Consider the following 21,836-nt stretch of genomic DNA (forward strand, 5'->3'; position numbering starts at 1 on the left):
CTGGCTCCAGGGGATCCAACCCGTGACCCTAAATTGGCCCTGGTCACAGCATTTCAGGTCAGCTAATGCTGCACTGGCTCCCTCGGGTGAGACCTTTCCGCTCTGTCAATGTTTTGGGGCTTTATTAGGGTTAGGAACTCTTGGGCCTTTCCCTTTTTTGCCATGGAGAACAGGATAAATGCGGCTCTGCCTGCTGGAAATGGGGACTGTCACTCTAGCCGGAGGCTTTTTTTGTTGTGCTGTGCAGCTGGCGGGTGCCGGGAGAGCACGGCTCTGTGCCGTGGGGCTCTGTGCCGTGGGGTTCAGTGGGCTGGGGGTCTTGTCCAGGTCTCAATGCGGCTGCTCTCCCCCAGCTACACCCTGTGGTACCCTCCTCCACAGGCTGGATGCAGGGGCAGCTGCTCAGGATCTTGTATTTATTTGGAGGCTTGGAAGCTACCTAGAAACCTCAAAAATAAAGGAAATTAAATAGGGCACTAGAGGAGAAAATAGAGGCCAGTTAAATACTGAGGTGAAAGACCTGAGGAAGCCAGGCATTAAAATCACCACAGAAGTAAAATCTGTTGCAGCCAAAAAGCTTCCCATAAAAGAATTTTTTTTCCTCATATAGTCCCCTGAAACTATTACCTGCAGGTAAATCCTGTATCATGACTGACACAGGTCTGGTTCTGTTTTGGAGGGCGGGAATGACTCTTTATCATGAAACAGGAGAGAGAGGAAAGGGCCAGAATATAATATTTAATATGTACAGCAAGCAGAAAAGGCACTTCAACAGAATAGTTACAAAGATCAGTACGTTCCTTCAGTATCTGCTCTTATTTTTGCAGAGCCATTTCCCAGCAGGAAAACCCCTCTCTGCAGGTGTGCCCTGGCAGGGAACGGGCAGCTGCCCACCATCAAAACTCACCTCGTAACACCTTGCTTCGCCAAACCCCGGACCGTTGCCCTCCAGACTCCTTTTCCTGAACTAGAAACGCCAATTGCTAGTGCATCAGCATAACGCCACGCACGCCGAATAGCTGCTGTCCCTTTGGCCTTTTTTTTAAAAAAAAATAAATATCCTTCGTGCGGGGGCTCACGTTCCTTGCTGCTCCTGGGACTGGTGTCTCTGAAATTGGTAAATATTCAGGTGTGCTCTTCGTACCGGGGCGAGGGTGGACCGTAAAAGCTCCCGATGAGAGGTGGCGTGGGAAAAATAAATATTTTAACGTGGGCTGGCAAGGAAAGGCGGGGGGTTGGGGCGGGTTTTAGAGGGAATAAAGGGGGTTGCCCGGCTCTGGCAGCACTGCGCACCCCGGGGCGGGCAGGGCAGGGTGTAGGCAGGGTGCAGGCAGCCCTGCCCTCCCCAGAAACCGGCAGGGAGGGGGTGCGCTCAGCTTTTATTCCCCCCTCCCGCATAGGCAGGGCCCGGGTTGTCTGAAGGCACCTTCTGGGTGCTGTCGGGGTCGCTCCCCGCGCTACGTGCCGGGGTGTTTTGGTTTAGGGTCTGTCGCCACACCTTAAGAGCTCAGGTGTGGCGATGGCCGAGTTTCCTTCTGCCCTTGCCATGCAAAAATTAGCTGCGCGTTTCTTTCTAAAGGAAAACACGGAGCAGCCGTTCGCCTGCACCGAAATTACTGACGCTCCGTGAGCAGCCGGCGCTGGACTAGATACACCCCCCCCCGCTGCCCCGGGGGTCCCCTGGCTCTCTCCTCCGAGCTCCCCACGGGGATCCCCGAGAGCCCCTCGGCGGGGACCCCAACGCCGGAGGGGGGGAATCCCTCCTCCTCCCCGCCCTGCCTCCGCGTACGCCCCGTCCCTCGGCGTGGGCGCCTCCACCAGCTCCCCGGCATCTCTCCTCCTCCTCCTCCTCTTCCTCCTCCCCCCCCCACACCCACACACTCTTCCCCGTCCCTCCTCCCCAGCACTCCGCTGCGGAGTGCTTTTGCAGCCTGTGCAGCTCCTGAGAAAGGAGGTGTTTCAGCTTTTTTTCTTCCCCCCCCTTTTTTTTTTATTTTACGTTTTTTTTGGGTTGTGGTGGTTTTTTTTTTTTTTTTTTTTTTTTGTTCTCCCCGGACCCTTTCGGAGCAGCAGCAGGGACACGCCGGGGCCGAGCAGGGAGGATGGCCGGGGGGCGCCTCCCGGGGCTGCTCTTCCTCTTGCGTGAGTACCCCGGACGGGCGAGTCGCGACACGGAGCCCTGTCGCGATAGGGCAGCCGCTGGCCCTCACACAGCCCCGGCGCTTCTAGAGCACCGCTGCTGCTTCACCGCCACCGGCTGCCCCTCTCCATTGCCCGCTCTATCGCGACAGGGACCCGCCGTCGCGACAGGGGCTCGGGGAGGGGAGGCGGGGGGGGACCGGGCGCTGCCGCCGCTCAGCGCCTCTCTGCCCGCAGACGCCGCGGCTCGCCTGGCTGCCGAGCAAGAAGTTGAAAATCTCTCCGGGCTCTCCCCTAACCCCGAAAAGGACATTTTCGTGGTGCGGGAGAACCGCACGACGTGTCTCATGGCGGAATTCGCCGCCAAGTTCATCGTCCCCTACGACATACGGGCCAGCAACCACGTGGATGTGAGTTGGGGGCCAGGGCGTGGATGGGAGCGGGGTCCAGGGCCCGGGGGGATGGAGGGGGGGGGTGGCCCAGGGCTCTGGGGGGCGGCCGGGGCTCGGGTTTGCAGCGCTGCAGCCGCGGAAGGACCAGAGCGGGCTGGGGGGGGAGTAGTTTTGGAAAGTCCTTTATCCCCTCTCGGAGGGGGAGTCCAGGGGGGCCCCGGGGCCGCCCCCCTGAGCCCCGCTGCCCGTTTCCAGCGGATCACGGAACAAGCCGACATCCCGCTGGCGCGGGGCGCCGAGATGAAGGGCAAGTGCAGCGCTAACGAGTCGGAGCTGGAGATCTCCTGGCTGGAGCAGGCGTACACCCTCAAACTCTTCTTCCTGAAGGTGCGGGGCACGGTGGGGGGGGGGGGGGGCACGGCGGTATTGGCGGCTCCTGACCGGCCCTGTCTCGGCAGGAGGGGCACAACACGTCCCGGGGGCAGGAGGCTTTCTGGAGGCTCAGCCGCATCCAGTTCACCTACGACACCGCCGAGCGCACCTACTTCAAGGACGCCGTCAGCCGTAAGCGCCCCCGGGGGGGGGGGGGACACGGGGTTTGGAGCAGATCCCGGGGGTCTGGCGAGCGCGGAGCCGGCGGAGGGGGGAGAACACGGACGGACACCCCGCGGGCTACTCGCCTAAATGCACTTTAACGGGGGAGAAAAAATCCCCGAACCCACCCGACAAAGCAGGGATCAGGTGCCGGTTTTAAGCCGCGTATTCCATTTATTTTATTTTCTTTTCCCCTTTTTAGTCTTGTTTTTCACCGGCGCAGTTGCCCCGGGGAGGGGGGGGGGGAGACCGACGGCTGCGCCAGGCCCTTCCCGCGGCACCCAGGGGCCCGAGGGGGTGGGCAGTGGGGCAGGCGGCCGCCTCCTCCGGAAAAATTGGTGTCCTTTCCTGCGGGAGATGTTTTTTAAGGTTAATTATCTCCTCGGTTCTGATGATGGTCGAATAGGTGGGACAGCAGCGGTTTCCCAAGATAACGATGAGCTTGACATCAATCTCCGTGCCCCTCCACACCTCCACCCAACTGCCGCCTCTTTTCTCACTGGGTTTCCTTTCTTTTAGCTTTCATTTTGGTTTGATTTCGTTTCTGCTCAGAAATGAGCTGTCTTGTATTTGAAAACTGAAATACTGTCATTTGCAAGTTGTGCTCCCTCAAAATTTTCAAAGTCGGGTGAACGTTGCGAGTTTGAGACACACTGGACGTGGAGCTGCTTTTCCCACTGGTGTTTCTACTCTTTGTGTCCCCAAAACGCGGTGGTGGCCATGCCTCGTCCCCCTCCGCAAATACAGAACAGCGATTGCTTTTCTGTGGTGCTGGAGGGGAACAAAGGGCTGCAGAAGGGCGGGAGGTGGACGACACCCCTCATTCCACCTCGCTGACACGCATTCGGCCTTCGTTTGTAAAACAAGATTGATGTGATGGGGAAATATTTTCTTGTAAGCTATACTTGGGTGAAACGGTCCAGTTGTGTTTTCAGGAAGGGTGTTACGGCCCGTTTTGCTTTGTAGTGAGGTCCCCAAACTGTGTTGCTCCTTCCCACCTGAATTCAGAGCCGCAGTGCAGCCACAGGAATGGCTCTTTCCCAAACGTAGGGAGTATGAGCACAGTCCAAGGCTGAAACCTGTGTGTACATCGATAGAAACCATTCCTCTGACTTCACGGACTTTAAGTCCGGTGACACGGGCGTAGCTGGCAGCGGCAGAGCCAGCTCTCCCCTTCGTGCCGGCGGGACCGGGCGCTGCAGCCATTCGTTCCAGCTCATGAGCAGCCACCCCCGTGTGAGAACTGCCCTGGCTACATGGGGGGTGTCAAGCTGGAAGCGTGGTCCCACCCCGGGAGAAAATACCGCTTTGAGAGCGGCGGAGCGTGCGGCCGCCGCGTTGCCCGCCGCCGCTGCGTACCCTGGCCTTCGATTGTTAGCTTTGGTAGTAAAGTCACGTCGGTCCCCCCGAGATGGGACCTGACGGCTGCTGTTTCTGCCCTTTGGCCAGCTGGGAAGCACACGGCCAGCTCGCACCGGCTCTCTGCCCTGGTCACCCCGGCTGGGAAGTCCTACGAGTGCCAGGCTCAGCAAACCATCTCCCTCATCTCCAGCGACCAGCAGAAGCCCGTGCAGCTCTTGCTGTCGGAAGTGCGCGTCCAGCCCTTCGACATCGCCGCGGATTTTGTCTTCAGTGAAGGTAAGGTGCAGGGCCAAGGCACGTCCTGCGTCCCCCAGGGGCTGCCGCTGTCGCAGTGTACTGCAGGGATTTGGGTGCCAGCTTTCTCAGAGCACCTTCCCCTCCCTCCAGCGGGTTGTGAGTGCTCCCTGCAGTCCCTCCAACCCATTCCCTCGCCTCTGTGGTCCCCCAAAAGCCTTTACAAATTCAGCCCAGCTGCTCTTTGCCCAAAACATGGGCTATCGTTGCATGTGCACTGGCTTCTGTAAGGAACTGCCTGGTCCCTGAGGAGCCCTGCGAGGCTTAACGTGTCTCCTCTGCAGCACGGGAGGTGCTTTGATACAGCTCTGGGGGCTCTTTAGGGCCGCTGCACGCCAAGGAGAACTTGGGGCTGCGGTGGCAAGGCAGTACTTGCGATGCACCTTGCTGGCTTCAGTTTGATTAATTTGTTGCAAGGGTGAAGGAGGCGTAACGGGGACTTCAGCGAGGCCACCTCCTGCGCCGAACACACGGGACGCTCTTCCTCCTCTTAGGTTTCTTGATCGTTAATTGTGGATAAAAGAAAATGTGAGTTAACGCGTGCTGTTCGTATCAAAGGGTTGTACTGGAGTCAGCAGCGATGCTGCCATGGGGCAGAATTCCTGCAGATTTTGCTTTCCTTTATTCTGAGGAATCCGTGGTGCTCCTCCTCCCCAACGTGCCCCCTGCTTTTTCCATCAGGTTGAATGAGGGTGTGTAAATGTGCTCACCTGAATTAGGGCTTCGAGACTAGTCCCCTTCTTGATAGTGCCGTCTTAGCAAGTTAGTTAACTCCATCATTGTAACCAGATGCAAATAAAATTTGTAATAGCCAAATCTCTTTTACTAACGAGCTAGAAAATGGTAGTGTTATTTTCAAGCCTAGCATTAAAAACGTGGGGCTTTATTATTTTGCGTGTGGGAAACATTTTAGAACACCGTAAAAAACCAGCACTGACTTCAGAGCCAAGCACTTACGCTCATGACTCACATTCCTCTAACTGATGTAGTAAATACATGCTATTATGTACACTGGCTCTGGCAGAGCTCTGCGTGGCTGAATTACTCATGGCAAGGCCAGTGTAGTACATTTTATCCGTGGGCAAGAATAAATTTATTTTTTTTCCGATCCGAGTAGTACCACATTTTGTATAGTTACAGGGAGAAAAAGGTAGAATTTAATAGTTTCCTATTATTTTTTGTTAGCACATCTTCATCTTCTCCCTTCTCCTGTGGACCCAGGCTCCCTGCACTCAGGGTTTGGCTGGCAGACCTTGGAGACTGAAAAGACTGTGTTTAAAATATGCAAGTCTGGACTTGGTTTTAGCTGCCCTGTCTCTGTGATACCAGACTTGTCAAGTGTGAGAGCTCACAGTTAAAACAACCAAACTTGGAGTTCATTGCCAAAGGGAACTACCTGCCCTTTTCATGATACGCTCTTTCATATCAGGTAGTAAAGCTGTTTCTTTTTTTTTTTTTTTTTCTTTGTGTTGTAATTTGGTTTTCTTTTTCTCCAGGACATGAGGAGACCCCAGTTGGTTAAGCAATCTTTAAACATGTGGGGAATTCGTCCTTCTGAAGAAGGCACGGTTTCTTTCTTTGTCAACCTTTCAATTTTTTTTGTTGTTACTCTTGTTATTGAATGACACTTCTTTTTGTTGACTTCCACTGGAAGTTAAATAGCAAAGAGGACCTGGAGAGGCTGGTCAGAAATGCCCGAGAGGTCATTTATCAATGAAGCTTCACATGGGGCTCTGTCACTTCTCCCAGCGGCACGTCCCCACCAGCCCTGCGGACTGGTGTGTCCCCGGCACATGCATGGCAAAACACCATCCTTTGTGGGGTCTGAGCACCACTGCCAATCTTAAATTACAGTAATTAGCCTTCTCCTTTTTGGTTCATTAATTTCCCATTAGGTAAAATTCCTATTAATTATGAACAAGCTACAGAACATTTTAAAATATTTTAGAATAGAGAAAGAGACCTACTAGAGCAGGAGAATTGCTGAGACACAGGAGGGTCAGGACCCTTTTACCACAAAGAAATGGGGGGAAAGGTTTTGTCATTAGTCCTGACACTGTCCTTTCTGGGATAGATTAAAAAGCTTGTAGGGAGTGTTTGGATTGCTTTTATTTTTCTGAATGCTTAAATTCATGTGCTAGAATATCTTTCTTCTTTTTTTTTTTTTTTTTAAGACGCTGCTTCTGACCCTCACAAATACATATATACATATATTTATATTTTTATATTTTTCAGTGCAGAAGCAGCAGAACATTTTTTTCATTCAGAGCTTGGGAAATTTTATTTTTTTAATAGGGAAAACATGTAGGTTTTTCAGCTTAAAAGATAACTAAAAAGAGAGCTGGATCAGGAGGGTGCATGGAGAACATTTAAATTGACGAAAGAACCCCACAGAAATTGTCAGCTCTTTTGATTTTAATCAAAATAATGCAGAATACTAATACAAAGGGATACAAAGGCTGGGAATTAGGGACCAGGATCCTGGGAGGTCTCGTCTTCCCCCAAACAAGGGCCACATTTTCTCAAGGGTCCTTGGTGCCCAGTAGCTCCTCTCTGTAAGGTATTGCGGCCACGTTTAAAAAAGCACCCAGTCTTTTTTTTTTTTTTTTCCCTTTTTTTTAAGCTAATCGCTTACAAACGCCCATCCCAAAAATCTCAAAAACCCATCCTATCGTGCCAGATGCAACTGGGCTGTTTTTACATCCCTTCGAGCAGCCCCTGCACCGGTCCTCAGGCTCGTGGTCGTGACTGCGGGAAACGGCTGATTGTTTTTGCCGTGCTGCTATTTGTTCCGCAGAAGGATGCTGAAACAAGAAAATGGGCCTGTTGGGTGGTTTCGTAGCCTAGTACTGAAATTGGACGAGCACTCACCATAGAAACCGTGGTGGTACGTGAGCCTGGGTGCTGCGCGGTGTTGGAGGAAGCGCAGCACAAAAGAACAATGAGGAACGTACCTAAATGCCTCCTTTGTATCCGCCTGCAGCCTTTGTTCGACGGGGCAGGGACCGGGGTTGCGGGGTGGCATCTCTCTGGCAAAGGGGTGACCCCGCTGGGTTCAGGATGCAGCAAAACTCCCGGCATCACCTGAACTTTTCACGTAGTTAAAATTTGCCAGGGACTTTTTTGCTTTCCTGGACTGAGGGTAAAACCCAGCGATTTGGGAAGTGCTGAGATCCCTGTGGGCCTGAAGCAAAATACTCAGGGAAATTTGATGGAAAGGGCTGTTTTCCTGCAGAAGGCAGTGATTTAAGATACAGAGCAGTTCCCGTTGCAATGGTGTTTCATTTGTCGTGCATCACCCAGCCCACCTGCCCGCACTGTGCTTGATGGGGTTGAGTGTCTGAATTTGTGCCTGCCGTGGACTTTATGCCAACCCTTCTCCCCTCCCGCTCCCCCCTTTGCATTTTCCTTTGCTGACAGACCAGGAATGGTACCTGTTACCCACCTCCCCACGGTGTTGTGCACCTCAGTGCCTATGCGATGCTTTGAACTCTTGGGGTGAAGAACGCTGTATAAATGTTCGAGTACACTGTTATAAATGTGCAGATATTTTTAATTGTTGTAAAATGATGTGTTTTAACATTCTATTAACGTTAAAATACAAAATTCATCCTCCTAGCAGTCAGCATCTGGAGAGCCTTAGCTCTGCTGCAGATGTTTGTGCTTAGCACTTGCCTGTGCTGCCGTGCCGGGTCCCCCACAGCCCCATTCCCCCTTTGCTCTCCGAAGAGTCCAGACTTTGGCGATCTGCTCCAAAAGGAGAAAATGGATGTGTCTGGCGAGGAGAAGGTGTTGGTAAGGCAGGAGGTGGCTGCTCTGCAAGGCTGCCTTCGCTTTCTGCCTGGGGAGGTGCAGCTGGGGAGAGCAGCATGGTTTGTGGATGTGCTGCTGGAGACTGCGAGCTTTGCTTTGATTTTTTTTTTCCCCCCCCTGTTCTTTTTTTTTTTTTTTTTTTCCTTTTTAATCCTCTTTAAAAAGTGTCAGGATAAAGAACTATCTTCCTCGGCTGCTTGCAAGAATTGACACCTTTTTGAGTTGTGACTCAGACACTTAAATACAGTGGTGGCTTTCATGGGCACCGGAGTTTTGGCCATGTCCTCTGGCACATTCTGTGCTCTGCAGCCGGTTTGCTTTGGCAAATTCTGGGGATTCAGATACTGCAAGCAGGTGCGTTATTGTTGGGTCAGTCCTCTGCGTCGCAGCACTGGTGCTTTTAGCTTTGCCGCCTCCAGTGGCTTCAGACCCCCGCATTCACCCCATTCTGCTGCAAACGCAGCATCGCTCTTGTTTAAGACAAGTGTTTGAGCCCAGCTGAGTGTCCTCGGTTGGGTTTACAGCAGGCTTGGTTCAATTTTCTGTGTGGGTTAAGCTAAATCACTTCCAAACCAAAAATTAGTGCCCGCAGGAGGAGATTGCTGGACTCAACCACGTCTCATCAGCACGCCCTGGCCCGTTGGGCTGTTGCAGGTGCGTGGCAAGTGCACGGGAGCTGCTCTAGCCCGGATCCTTCCCGCAGGAGGGGTGCTGCTCTGTACCGGCACGTGGGCAGCGGGCTCGGGGGCTCGGAGCACCCCTGGCCCCACGGCGCTGCCCCGCGCGGGGCTTTTCCCGCAGCCAGGTCCGGGGATGCCAGCCTGCTGCTGTGGCTCTGCCTTGGCGCTGCGAATCTGCTCGGGCCTTGGCATCCTGAACTGGGAAGAATTTCATAAAGCACTGGGAACCCAATTTAGGGAGCTAAATGATAATCAGGGGTTTTTTTTCCCTTTCTCCGTAATACAAACAAACAAAACCCCTGCATTGCAGCAATTGCTGAATCGCCTGTAACACGGTCCTGGTGATTAATCACTCCTCTGGTGAAACAGTGAGCAACTGGAACCGAAAGGGACATTTTTTTTTGTTAGGCTATATTTCACTTTTGCTTTTTTGTTTCACTTCATTTACAGCTCGAAATGTTTCCTGATGGCATCGGGCGGCTCCACGCCGGGAGGCGACAGAGCTCCCAGAGGTGCCGCCACCACCGCTGGAGATTTGTCCCTGCTGTCACCTCCTGCCTGGGCCTGGGGGTCTCTGGGTTTTTCCTGCTCTTTGCCACATGCCGTTAGATTTGCAGAGCATTTGCCGTTCATGGTTATTGCAGATCTCTGCGTCTTGCCATCAGCTGCCTGGGGAACCCATCTGGACAGTCTTTAGCGATGGGAGGAATTAGTGGTGCCCTTTGTACCTGCTCATCTAACATGCAGCCTTCTTTTTTTTTTCCCACTTTTTTTTTAAGTAATTGCTGTTTTCATTCTTTTCAGCACAGTTCTAGTACTGTGAAGATGATGATCCAAGGGCCAGAGCACCCTTCCTTCTGTACCTTCTGTACGTCATAACCTTTTTTTTTTTTTTTCCCTTGGATTTGGCATTTTTCTCCTTTTTGGTCTGGCAGCCCCATCTCAGTAGCATTGACTCTGCCTGTCCATCAGCGTGGATAAGCAACGGTCCTGTGGGGAAAAAAATAAATCATGATCCTGTCATTCAGGCCTGCAGTAGACTCTGGAAGTGTAAGGGAGCTGAACTGGGATTACCAACATAACATGTTTCCTAACCTTGGTGGCCTTTGCAAGCTAAATAGAAAAGTGTTTCCCCGTTGTAGCTGTGGTTATTATTTTCTAGTGGTTTATTAGACTTGTAAGCCAGAGAGAAAACCACTGGGAGGCTCATGTTGCTGCTTCTTATCCTTTGCCATATTTGACAAAAAATGCGGGTGCCGGGATGCTGTTTGACCATGAACACACGTGACCACTCCCCACGGGGAGCTCACAGAGCGGGGAGAGGCGCTGTTAGATCTCTGTCAACTTGCAGAGAGAAGGGGCAAATCTTTAAATGATGAGCAGGGGAAGGCTGATGCAGGATTAAAGACTTAGTGATGTTGAGGTCTCGTGATACAATATTTATAGACTCTGTAACTAAATAAACAAAGGAGAACTTCAGTGGGGCTCAGGAAACTTGCACGTTCGCTGTCCCGTTCCCAGCAAGGCCGTTGCTGTGCTGGTGTGGCAGAGAGGCCTGAAGAGGAGCTTGTGGGCAGGAAAGTGTTTTTCCCCCACCGCGTCGGCAGGTTGATAGATGTTCCCTCTCCCTCCACACCCCGCGCTGTGACTGTGATTTCACTTTCCTCCAAAGCAGTTGATTTTCTCCCCAGGACTGTGATGACGGTCGCTGTCTCTCCGTGATGCTGCAGGTATTTTTGCTGCACAGGGACCCCTGGCGCGGAGCCGTGGCTCCGGGGCGGTCGGTTTGCTGCTGCAGCAGGAGCTCAGATTTGCAGTGCCTTATTCATTTATCTCTTTCCCTTTTTTTTTTTTTCCTTTCCCTGCAGAACACAAGTGCCCAGTGGACCAAAGGGAGCAGTTAGAAGAAACCTTGCCTCTGATTTTGGGCCTGATACTGGGGTTGGTTATCGTGATAACCCTCTGCGTTTACCATATCCACCACAAGCTGACAGCCAACCAAGTGCAAATTCCTCGAGACAGATCTCAGTACAAACACATGGGATAGGGAACGGCATTGAGCAGCTCAATTATTTATCAGGTAGAAAAAGCAAAAGCACTTTTTTCTGAGGGTGAGGAAAGGTTATAGGGGGGTGAGAGATGGTATTCACAACACCTAATTGGGGATATTTCATGGAGACACACAAGGTTAGGCATTAATATAGTCAGTACAGAGACAACATAGCTGTCTCTGAGAAGGCTCAGAGCATCTGATTTTAGGAGTCTCTGGCAGTAGGTGGTATGAATACCTTCTTAAGCAGCTGGGCCAATCATCTGGAAACAGAAATGCTTCACATGTCAAAAAGTTTAACACTGGGGGCAAAATTAGCTTTTTTCTTTTTTCTTTTTTTTCCCTCTTTTTTTTCCCCATCTCAAGAGACTCTTCCCTCCCCAATGTGCTGCTCTTGGCAGCGTTCGTCCCTCTCCGTTCATGTCCACGCAGGGAGCAGGGCAGGGGGACAGAGCCGTTAGACTTCATTAAGGTCCTCTAATGAAGGGACTCAAACCACATTCCTGAAGTTTGCAGTCATGTTAAGGAAAGCATGAAGGCAATACAGGTGTGTTTGGGTAAAAAAAAAAAAAAAAAAAGAAAAGGCCAGGACCTTAAGCTGGGGGGAAAAAAAAAAAGGCCAGGACCCGGTATAAACTGGAGTAACTCCAGTGGAGCAGATCGCAGCCAGCTGAGGAGCTGACCCCACATTTGAGACTGTGAAGAAAGCTTGTTTTTGCTTCTTGAGCCACATCTGAACTAAACTTTAAAAAAATAATTAAAAAAAAAAAGAGTATTGATACACAAATTATAAAGTGCCATGCTACTGCAAGTCAACTGAGAAATGCTTCTGGCTGGACATCCTGCACGTATTGTGATTGTCGTTGAGATGTTACATTGCTACCTGCAACCGATACTTTCACAATGAAACAAAATAAAAAGAAAACAGAAATGTTAAAGTTACTATGCAGATTATTCAGGTATAATCTAATGTAACAGAAAAAAATACAAGGGAACTCTTGAAATCTATCCCTAAATGTAGACGATTTTTAAAATTAATTAAAACATGTACATATATAATACTTGATTTGCCGCCTTATTTTGGAATGATGTACTGCTTTTTACTACATGGTATCTAATGGAATCGGTGCAAAAATACATCATCTGAATGGATGTTAAATGTAACATTTATTCTAGCAGTATTTTTGGTGCAAATGGTTTGCTGAAGACCTGGTGGGGGCTCAGTATTCTGTGATTTGCTGGTTATTTCTAATAGTCCTCTCATCTCTTGGCTGTTTCTGACATCTTTTGTGGGCAAGGGCATGTTTCACTCTGGTCCTGTCGAGTTTCCACTGAAACCTCTGACTTCCCTGGGCTCCGGTGTCACCGCAGCAAGAGTTAGTCCAGAACTTGTGTTAGTTTAGGGTTTGGAAGATACCTTCTTGCTCTTGAACTGAGTTGATCTGAACAGGGACACATCCAGACTGTCCTCTTTCAGCTTAAAACAGGGTGATAGGCAAAGACAATAATTTCAGTGTTGAGAAGTGCAAGAGGAGAAACTTAATTCTGTTTTAATGCTGCAGCCTCCTCCAAATTTTATGGGGTTTTTTTTGATGAAGGGGGATGCAGCGAGAGCCTTCCTTTAGTCCTGCCTTATTCCTGGTCTCATTTCTATGTTACGCTCAGCTTTTTGTTTTCTCTTTGGGTGTAAGAGGCAAAATTATGGCGCTAATGATGCTTGGGGCTTTGTCCTTTTCTTTTAAAACTCCAGTGAGAGTGTTCTGGGCGGGCTTTAGGCTGACCAAGTGCCACTGCCTACAATGAGCTGATTATTACTTTTTTTTTTTTAAAAAAAAGTTCTTTCAGAGGCAGCCAGAAAAAGCCATAGGTAGCAGGAGGGTGAATCAAAGGATTAAAGGTTCATCCTTAATAGAGAAGGGCCGTAGTTACCAGCTTTGTTCTGCCTTGCTCTTGTCTGCCCTCCAGCCAGAAAGGCTCTCCCCGCCAGCTCCCATCAGCCTGGAACATCTGCTCCTGTATTTGACATCCAAAAAAAAAAAAAAAAGATAAAAAAAGGAAGCAAACAGCTGAACTGCAGATGCCAGAGGAGCCCCTGCGCTGTCATTTGTCTTCTGAAGAGCACGTTCTGGCAAGGCGGCGGCAGGGACAGGCCCTTGGGATGGCACGGTTGTGTCGGTGAGCAGCGGTGGGGCAGGACACGGTGGCAGGATGGGGATGAAAATTGCACCAAACTGGAGAGATCCCAGTCAATAAGAGGCCGGTCCCCACCGAGCCAGTTTCCTCCCAGTGAGCTGCAAGTCTTTGGTGACAGTAGGAGCAATTTCTGCTGGTTCAGTTGAGTGTAATTAGAGATACAAAAGAGTTGGGACATTGTGAAAAATGGGTGAAGAGAAGGACTTTCTGGCTGGAATCAAGGAAGCGGATCCTGTTTTTCCCCTGTGCTGCCTGTTTCTCTGGGAGTGCCCATTGGGGCTTTTTTCCTCCTTTTCCACACTCATCAGCACCTATCCCTCTTTTTTTTTTTTTTCTTTGCTCCTTGCAAAACTTTAGCTGCGTATTCACTTGGATATTAAAACTTTAAATGAGTGACATGAAAAAGAGATTCTTCCTCTTCGCTTGCCTTTAGTAGAAGCTTTACAGAGATAAGGAAATGCACATCGCAGCATTTTTAGAAGTGTTTTTGATTTCTGATGCCACCCCCTCCCCCGTTTTTAGCCTGATGAAGGGACGACCATACCAGTAGTGGCTTTGCATCTCAGCTGCTTTCCATGACCCCTGGGTGCATCCAGCCTTGTCTGAGGCCAGTGTGTGGCCGCTGGCAGAGGCAAGGTAGCTGCAAGTTATTCCAAAATACACAACCAAGCAGAGTCTTTATGCTCCTTCCTCTTGGCTCCTGCTTTTGCCTTGTGTGACGGCTCCTCGCACAAGACATCGGTGGCAATCCCATTTGCACTACAGTTTTTTATCTCCTGCAGAAATCATATTTTGCAGAGTGGGTTTGGAGGCAGGAAGGATCGTCCATAGCTGGTGAGGGATTGGCAGATACTTCTCAAAACCAGAGGAGGAGGTGGGAAACCCACGGCTCTGCACCCTTGCAACATTTGACAGGCTACGTTTAAACTTTCTTAGTTGGAAGCCACGTTCAGGGTTTATGTGGAGCTGTTTGAAGGCAACAAAACCTGGGGCTTGGCTTAGCTGCCTTAGTGTCACTCTTAGGAGAGGCAGGGGCTGGTGGAGGGGGCCGCTGCCTGAATGTATCTCCAGGCTGGGCTTTGTTGTTGTGTCTTGTTAAATAAAGCTGCTGGTGCGTTTTAGCCCTTTGTAGGTCATGTTGTGGCTTCCCCATTTGCAGAAAGTAAGCAAAACCCACCTGGTATAACAGGGAGATACTCTCAAACACCTACACATATCTGAGATATAGGAAAAAATTCGGATTGACTTTGCAAGCTAATTTTAATTCAACCTGAGGTGACCTGTAAGGGCAGTCATAGCAGAGCCACCCGAGGAAAACATTGTCTTCACCACCCATAGGAAAATGTCCTCAACTGATACCACTGCTTGAGCGTTGGCCAATGCATTGAAGCGCTGGCATCGGCCATCTGATGAGAAGATGCCCCCAAAGCAGCGCTTGTGACCCTATGCCTATACGTACCTCAAGAATTTTTGCTGCTTTTCATGTCAGAGGATAGAGGTTTCCCTTAGGTAGCGCTCAGCGTCACCTTCAGGTTGAAAGTGTCTGTAAGCCATCAGGGCAGAGTTGCATGAAAACAGCAATGAATTTCTGGGTTTTTCTGAATTAAGGTAGGAAATAATTTCTTGTTGGGCTGAAATGTTTTTCATCTCTTTTTTTGGGAAGAAAGGAAATAGAAACAATAATTTCAGCTCAGTGACAGCTGGCGTTGTGCCCTAGACTGATGAACCTTGTTTAAAGAAAAAGTTATTTAAGATGTTGAAAGAAAACCCTTTGAATGTTTTAATTCTTTCCATCCTTTTGCGAACAGTTATTTACTGAATTTGATCTGCATTTTCCATCAATTTAAGCTTTCCAAGCCTATTTTTGAAAAATTATTTGAGAGAGGTTAAAAAAGCTGTCCAACTTCCCTCCTGCCTGTCCACCTACAGCAGCATCTTGAGGATGGCAGCACTTTTATTGCGATTTCATTTTATGTTTAGCTTTCATTCATCGATGGCTTATTATGAGCTAGCTGCAAACTTGAACACTTTGCTTTATAGATGTTTATGAACACACTAGTAGAAGGTGGATAAATATAAGAAACTTATCATCCTACTGAGCTCTATAAGGACCTGTAATAATTAAGTACTAAAGCAGCTGTTAATGACTTACAAAGTACTTATGACTAGAACTTTAATTATAAATTATTGATGTATTGCAGAGGAGTTACATAGCCAGTAAATGCTCTGGCCTCTGCTACTAAAATTATGAGTATTTGTGAATACTTTTAGAACTGGTAACCTCCAAAAAAGCCATCGTTCCTTAGTGACAGGTGGGGATAACTGGCTGCACGCGGAGCTCAGCCTCAGCCGGTGCAGCAGATGAAGATGTCTTCTGGGTGAATGGATGCGCCCAACAGCTGGTATCTAAAAAAGTAAAACTAAAGAGTGTATCTTTTTGCTGAGATGCCCAACAAGGGCAAGACTGCACAGCCCACAGGGTGATAGTGATGGAGGAAATGGCTTCTGCAGCGTGGACACCGCAGGGACCAGTAAGGGCTCGAGCACCATCGGGTTGCAGGAGATGAGAGTTGGATCCTACAGAGGTTACCCAAGGAACAAATTTGCAGAGAGGGTGATGAACAAGGCTCAGTCAACTGTGTAGCCCAAGGTGACAGGCCATGGTTATTCCCTGCTTTTTTTCTTGGCTCTGGCTTTATTTGAAGTGCTGTGGGTGAAAAAGCCAAAGTTTTGGGGTTTTTTTTGACTGATGGCTAATGCATTTTGAGATATTTACTGATGTCATCAACCAAAAGCCTCATTTATAGGATGTGTAAGAGAGCAAATAATATGGTAGATTTGTTAGCTGGCTGATGCTACAGGGGAGCCTGGGAGGAATGGTTTGAGTAGGCATGAGAGCTGCATGGCTATGAGCCAAAAATTAAGGACGTGTAAAGCAAAAAAAAAAAAAAAAAAAAGATTATTTAGGGGCAGGGAAAGGGAGGTGGAAATGTTTCAACAGGTGTGGTCTTTCTGGAGTACTTCATACACAGAGCTCTATGGGTGCGCTAATCACTTCTCAAAATTTTCTGTACTACATGACTGACCACAACATGTTTCTTTTTCTGGGTGTTTCAAGTGCCAGCATTGCCGACTCATGTTGTCATGAAAGTTTAGAGGAGAAATTCTGTATTTTTCTCGCGTGTGTGTGTGTATGTGTGTGCACATGTGCAGGTGTGTGTTTGGGGAGGGCTCTTGGAATGGCTAAATCACGGTATCTTGGGTTGATACTTCTCCAGTATTTCTTGAACTACATCATTTGCTTCAGCCTGGCAAACCACCCCGGTGATTTCTGCCACGGGGAAGTTTCTTTTTGTGCAAGGAGAAGGAGGGAGGCTGGTGCATGACGAACGGGTGGGACTGGCCTCTTCAGGAGTGGGAAGGTCTTGGGGAGAAACAAAATAACTCTCCAACATCAAGGTTTTTGCAGAGGCTGATGATTTTTTGCTGATTTGAATTATTTCCCTCCATTATTCTTCCCCTCACTGGGGTTTTTTTGGTGATGTATTTAGCTCATAGGCTGCCTGATTTTGCCACACCCCATAGCACTGCAAACCCCCCCCAAGCCTTTGCACTTTCCTCCTTGTGGCAAATTATTTTTTTTAATGGCAATTTTTTTTTTTTCCATTCATGTAGGGACCATTTTGCCTCTTCCAACCTGCTGGTCCTTGTTTGTTACGTCTGATGTGCTTGGGACAACTGTTAACTCTTGCTGTTTTTCTTAATTTTGGGTAGCAGCACAGTCAGAATCTCAATCTTACTCTCACTCATGTCCCGTAGATCATCATAGGTGTTTATACAGTGATTGTGCCATCAACCAGGAGAAAAATTTACTGACACAGAGATGTTCTTTATTTGAGGTCTTATTCCTACTTTCTTAATTTGGAAAATTATAGCTGGACAGCAGCATTTCACTCTTTAATATCTTAAACTAATACAAACGATCAAAAAGTGCAAAATAGCCTATTTTCTTGTGCCTGTACAGCCAGTGACTCCTGACTGTCAGCTTCCTGTGGCTGGTGGGTAGGCACTGGTTTTATTTGGGGTCTGGTGGCTTTTCTAATGCCAACCCCGGTGAGCTTCGTGGGGGCTGGGGTTTCCCAGCATCTCTCCACCCAGGCGTCGGGCCGCAGCTGTGATGAGCACCAAGGGACTGGGGCTGAGCAGCTGCCTCTCAGCGCAGACACGGCCCCTGACACTTCAAAATCACCAGGGGCAGCTCTATAAATATATATATATATATACATTTATATATATGTGTGTGTTTGTGTGTGTGTGCGCGCACATATCTTTCACATATATACAAGGACCCTCTTTTTTTTCTTGGTATTTGCCTGGTCCAGTACTGTGTGATTGAGTCAAATTTAGAAAACAGAAACAAGGCATCCAGAAAAAAACACACTGAAGATTAAAGCGTTTATTAATTAATTTATTTAACTCGCATGTGCATTTGTCTCACCAGTAGTTGGTGTTCACAAAAAAAACCTTTGAAATCGACAAAACTTTCAGTAAACTTGATGAATACTGCTTAAAGTATCTAATGATAAGAAAGTTGCAGAAAATTCTTCACTCGTACAGCCCAAAACGTGCTGACTATTGAAGAAAAAACCCCCACCAACCCCAACCCCTTTTTTATTCAAAGATGGTTAAAAAAGTTTACTTTTGTGGCTAGTACTACAGTTTCGCCTGGATGTCATTTGCCTTTACTGGTGCAGCCTGTTTTCCTGAGTTGTCAAGACTACAAAATAGAAACACCTCAGAGCGCCGCGGGTGCCGCCCGCCCCGCCGGGTTTCTGCGGGTGGGTCCCGGGAGCGCGTCCGCGGCGGGGCGGCGGGAGCCAGACACATTTTCTTTAGCGTCTTCTTAAAACGTGCAAACAGGGTTAAGAAGAGAAAGCAGCGGGGTGTAAGACACACAGATGTAAGGATATTTATTCAACGTTCGAGTTCGTATTTATCCCCTTTTCTTCTTTTAGAATTGTTTCTCTCCCTTCAAATATTCTTTTAACTTTTTAAGGGCAGTACTAAAGGAGCTTCTATACTACTGGCAATTCTTTTCTCCTGGAGGAAGATCTTTTAAGAAACAGCTCCTGTGAGGCTTAGATGTTTGGTTATAATTTAGTACAATAAATAATAATTAACTTATTCACTATGAAATTCCCTAAGAAAGAAACTGCGTTAGGAACATAAAACTGGCTTTGTGTTTCTTAATGATACCGTAAAATGAGGTCAATAAGAAAATAAAAAAAACAACAACTTGAAAAACATGGCTTTTGTATTATACATAATTAAAAAGAACTGATCGTTAATAAATAAAATTCATTTAGCACTGAAATAATTATGAAGCACTTCTAAAAATTTTAAAGGCAAATCTATTTAGGCCTACAGTTAACATGCAAAGTCATCCAACAAATAACACAAAATTGTACCGTAGTAGTCAACTGTTGCATCAACATTCAAAAAGGTCTAGACAGCAGCAAGACTTCTTCTATATGGCAAACATCTCGTAACGCATCGTAACGGTCTGTCGGAGCTCTGGAGGACAACCCGCCATCCCCTTCTGCTTCCAGAGCGCGACAGGAATAACGGAGAATTTTTGTGATAACAGAACTGGCTTTGCGGTGGCGTAAAACGAAGGGACGACCCAAGGGTAGGCCGGGTGCGTTGGCTCCCACCGCTGGAGAAACGGGGAGGGAGACCCTGACGACCGCTCACGTTCAGCGGCAGCTCCGACTGCCACCGCGTCGCCGTGAGCGCCCACAGCCAGGCTGCCCTGACGGCGGGACGAGCGCTCTCCTCACCCCGACGGAAAAAATCTGCAAAAACTACCAACTTCCTAAAGGTGGGGTGGGTTTTTTTCCTGTTTTCAAAAGGGTTAAAAAAGTAGGAAACTTTATCTTCTCAAATTCTTGCTAAGTTACACTTAATACTTCAACTAACACAACAGTTACGTGACAAAGTACTGCAAATTATCAAAATGTACTGTACAGAAAATTACAAATTCATTGCAAAATACATTGCGCTGCTATGACCGAGATAAAAAGTGCTTTTTTTGTCAGAAAAGTGTTCTTCCGAAACAGAAGTGCCGTAGCCTGCAATAAGATTCTGGTGTTTCACTCTGGTTGTGCTATCCTCTACTAATTATCTTTCCAGCCTTGTTTGCACTTGGCGCCTTCTGGCTGGGTGGCCAAGAAGACGACAGCGCTGGGGAGCAACGGTCCACGGCGGAGCGTGGCCACCCGGCTGGTGGCCAGGATGGCTCGCCGGTCCCTCGCAGCCCCAGAGAGCACCTCCGCGGGTTTTTATACACCGCGTTATTTCCACGGGGCTGGTTTTCCTCTGCAAGGTTTTGCTTGTCCCTGCCCGCGGTTGCCACACAACCACCGGGATTCCTGCGCGGCTGTTGTTATCCAGACTCTGCACCGACCTCCTCCCGAAAAGCTGCCGGGTTCAGCGATGCCTGTGCTGCCTCATGAGGGGCACGATGCAAGAAGGGGGCCCAGCCAGTTTGAGAAATGGGTGCCTCAACAGTTCCTGTGCTGTGGCTCTCTGCGAGGGCTCCCGCACCAGCATCGAGTCCAAGAAGCCCCGGAGGACCGAGGAGACCTGCAACATCACAGGGGCGTTAGGGGTGGACAAAGACACCCGTTTCCAGCCTACGCTGGGGCTGCGCACGCTGCTTATCTTGGGAAGATGAGGGACACACTGAGCTTCCCTACGGCAACAGATGCACCGAGCTGAAGGGCTGTGTGTCTTCTATGTGCCGTTAATGTTAAAAAGAATGTTGAAAGTATTTGGGTATCAGTGGGGCGTAGAACAGAATCACAGCATCATCGAGGTTGGAAAAGACCTTGAAGATCATCCAGTCCAACCATTAACCTCACACTGACCGTTCCCAACTCCACCAGATCCCTCAGTGCTGGGTCAACCCGACTCTTCAACCCCTCCAGGGATGGGGACTCCCCCCCTGCCCTGGGCAGCCCATTCCAACGCCCAACAACCCCTTCTGGAAAGAAATGCTTCCTAAGAGCCAGTCTAAACCTTCCCTGGTGCAGCTTGAGGCCATTCCCTCTTGTCATGGCGCTTGTTACTTGGTTCAAGAGACTCATCCCCCCTCTCTGCACCCTCCTTTCAGGTAGTTGTAGAGGGCGATGAGGTCTCCCCTCAGCCTCCTCTTCTCCAGACTAAACCCCCCCAGTTCCCTCAGCCGCTCCCCATCAGACCTGTGCTCCAGACCCTGCACCAGCTTCATTGCCCTTCTCTGGACACGCTCGAGTCATTCAATGTCCTTTTTGTAGTGAGGGGCCCAAAACTGAACCCAGTAATCGAGGTGCGGCCTCACCAGTGCCGAGTACAGGGGTAAGATCCCTTCCCTGTCCCTGCTGGCCACGCTATTGCTGACACAAGCCAGGATGCCATTGGCCTTCTTGGTCACCTGGGCACACTGCTGGCTCCTGTTCAGCTGGTCATCAGTCAACCCCCCCCCAGATCCCTCTCTGACTGGCAGCACACACTACACAGCTTTGCACAAAGTGGCTGAGAAAAGCATTAACACTGGCTGCGGGCTCAAGTCTGGCTTCTAGAAGCACACCCAAAATGCGAGGTACCCCAAGGCTTTGGCACCGGGCATGGATGTGCAAACCCCAACCTGCTCTGGTCCTCGGGCAGGGTGGGAAGCACAGGGAGCACAAGGCTCTGCCCAGCTCTGTCACTCGCTGCAAAAGCAAAGCCAGGGCCTGGCACAAAAAAGGCTGCGGTTTTCTGAGGCCTTTGGCCTCACATCCTCCCCACACGAGTCCTGTGTAGGACCCACTGCTCAAGGTGGTGCCTTAAAGATGCAACTTATTATCCTTTGGGCGTGGCAGCCTGTGGCTATGGTTTTATTAAACATTTGTACGTGCGAGACCCTCAGCACCTACAGGAATTCTGACCTTGTGCATGTCCTTCACCCGGGGGGGCAGGTTATCCCGGATTCGGCGCATGGCTTGCAGCGGCGGCTCGTTGAAGTAGGGAGGTTCGCCGTCGATCATCTCGATCACCATGATGCCCAGGGACCAGATATCCACCTGTAACACACACAGTCTGCTCGTGAGCACCACTGGGAGGGCACTGAGGGGCCCAAAAGGCTCAACACTCAGGTTTCACGCAAACCTCCGAGCTGCAGCCGCTCTGAGCCAGCAGTCTGGTGCGCCAGCACCACAAATCTTTCTTTTTTAACCAGCTGACGACAGTTTTTTCCTCCTGAGCAGGAAGCACATTGAAGAAATAAATTAGAAACGA

General features: G+C 49.3%; 2 protein-coding genes across 6 annotated transcripts in view; one reads left to right on the forward strand and one right to left on the reverse strand.

Moving 5' to 3' along the window:
- Positions 1-1,886: 1,886 nt before the first annotated feature.
- On the forward strand, positions 1,887-12,385 carry LAMP5 (lysosomal associated membrane protein family member 5). The gene is made up of 6 exons (XM_074820577.1): positions 1,887-2,142; positions 2,377-2,549; positions 2,787-2,918; positions 2,990-3,095; positions 4,575-4,763; positions 11,143-12,385. The coding sequence occupies exons 1-6, from the start codon at positions 2,103-2,105 to the stop codon at positions 11,319-11,321; spliced, it is 819 nt and encodes a 272-aa protein (XP_074676678.1). The 5' UTR covers positions 1,887-2,102; the 3' UTR covers positions 11,322-12,385.
- A 5,579-nt stretch (positions 12,386-17,964) lies between these two features.
- Positions 17,965-21,836, reverse strand: part of PAK5 (p21 (RAC1) activated kinase 5) — a 95,451-nt gene continuing 91,579 nt past the window's right edge. For all 5 annotated transcript variants that reach the window (XM_074817218.1, XM_074817217.1, XM_074817220.1 and 2 more), the window contains 2 exons: positions 21,488-21,622; positions 17,965-20,162 (listed from right to left, as the gene is read on the reverse strand). In XM_074817218.1, the coding sequence (XP_074673319.1) occupies positions 20,007-20,162; positions 21,488-21,622 (291 nt within the window). In that variant the 3' untranslated portion in view covers positions 17,965-20,006. The remainder of the gene's footprint in view (positions 20,163-21,487; positions 21,623-21,836) is intronic.

Source organism: Strix aluco, chromosome 3 (genome assembly GCF_031877795.1).
Source record: "Strix aluco isolate bStrAlu1 chromosome 3, bStrAlu1.hap1, whole genome shotgun sequence".
NCBI classification, from domain to species: Eukaryota; Metazoa; Chordata; class Aves; order Strigiformes; family Strigidae; genus Strix; species Strix aluco.

Bases quoted from the DNA above. Each gene is read 5' to 3' on its own strand.
- LAMP5 (XM_074820577.1), top strand. From the start codon at position 2,103: ATGGCCGGGGGGCGCCTCCCGGGGCTGCTCTTCCTCTTGC. The intron at 2,143-2,376 runs GTGAGTACCCCG...CTCTGCCCGCAG, and splicing joins GGGGCTGCTCTTCCTCTTGC to ACGCCGCGGCTCGCCTGGCT. The intron at 2,919-2,989 runs GTGCGGGGCACG...CTGTCTCGGCAG, and splicing joins TCAAACTCTTCTTCCTGAAG to GAGGGGCACAACACGTCCCG.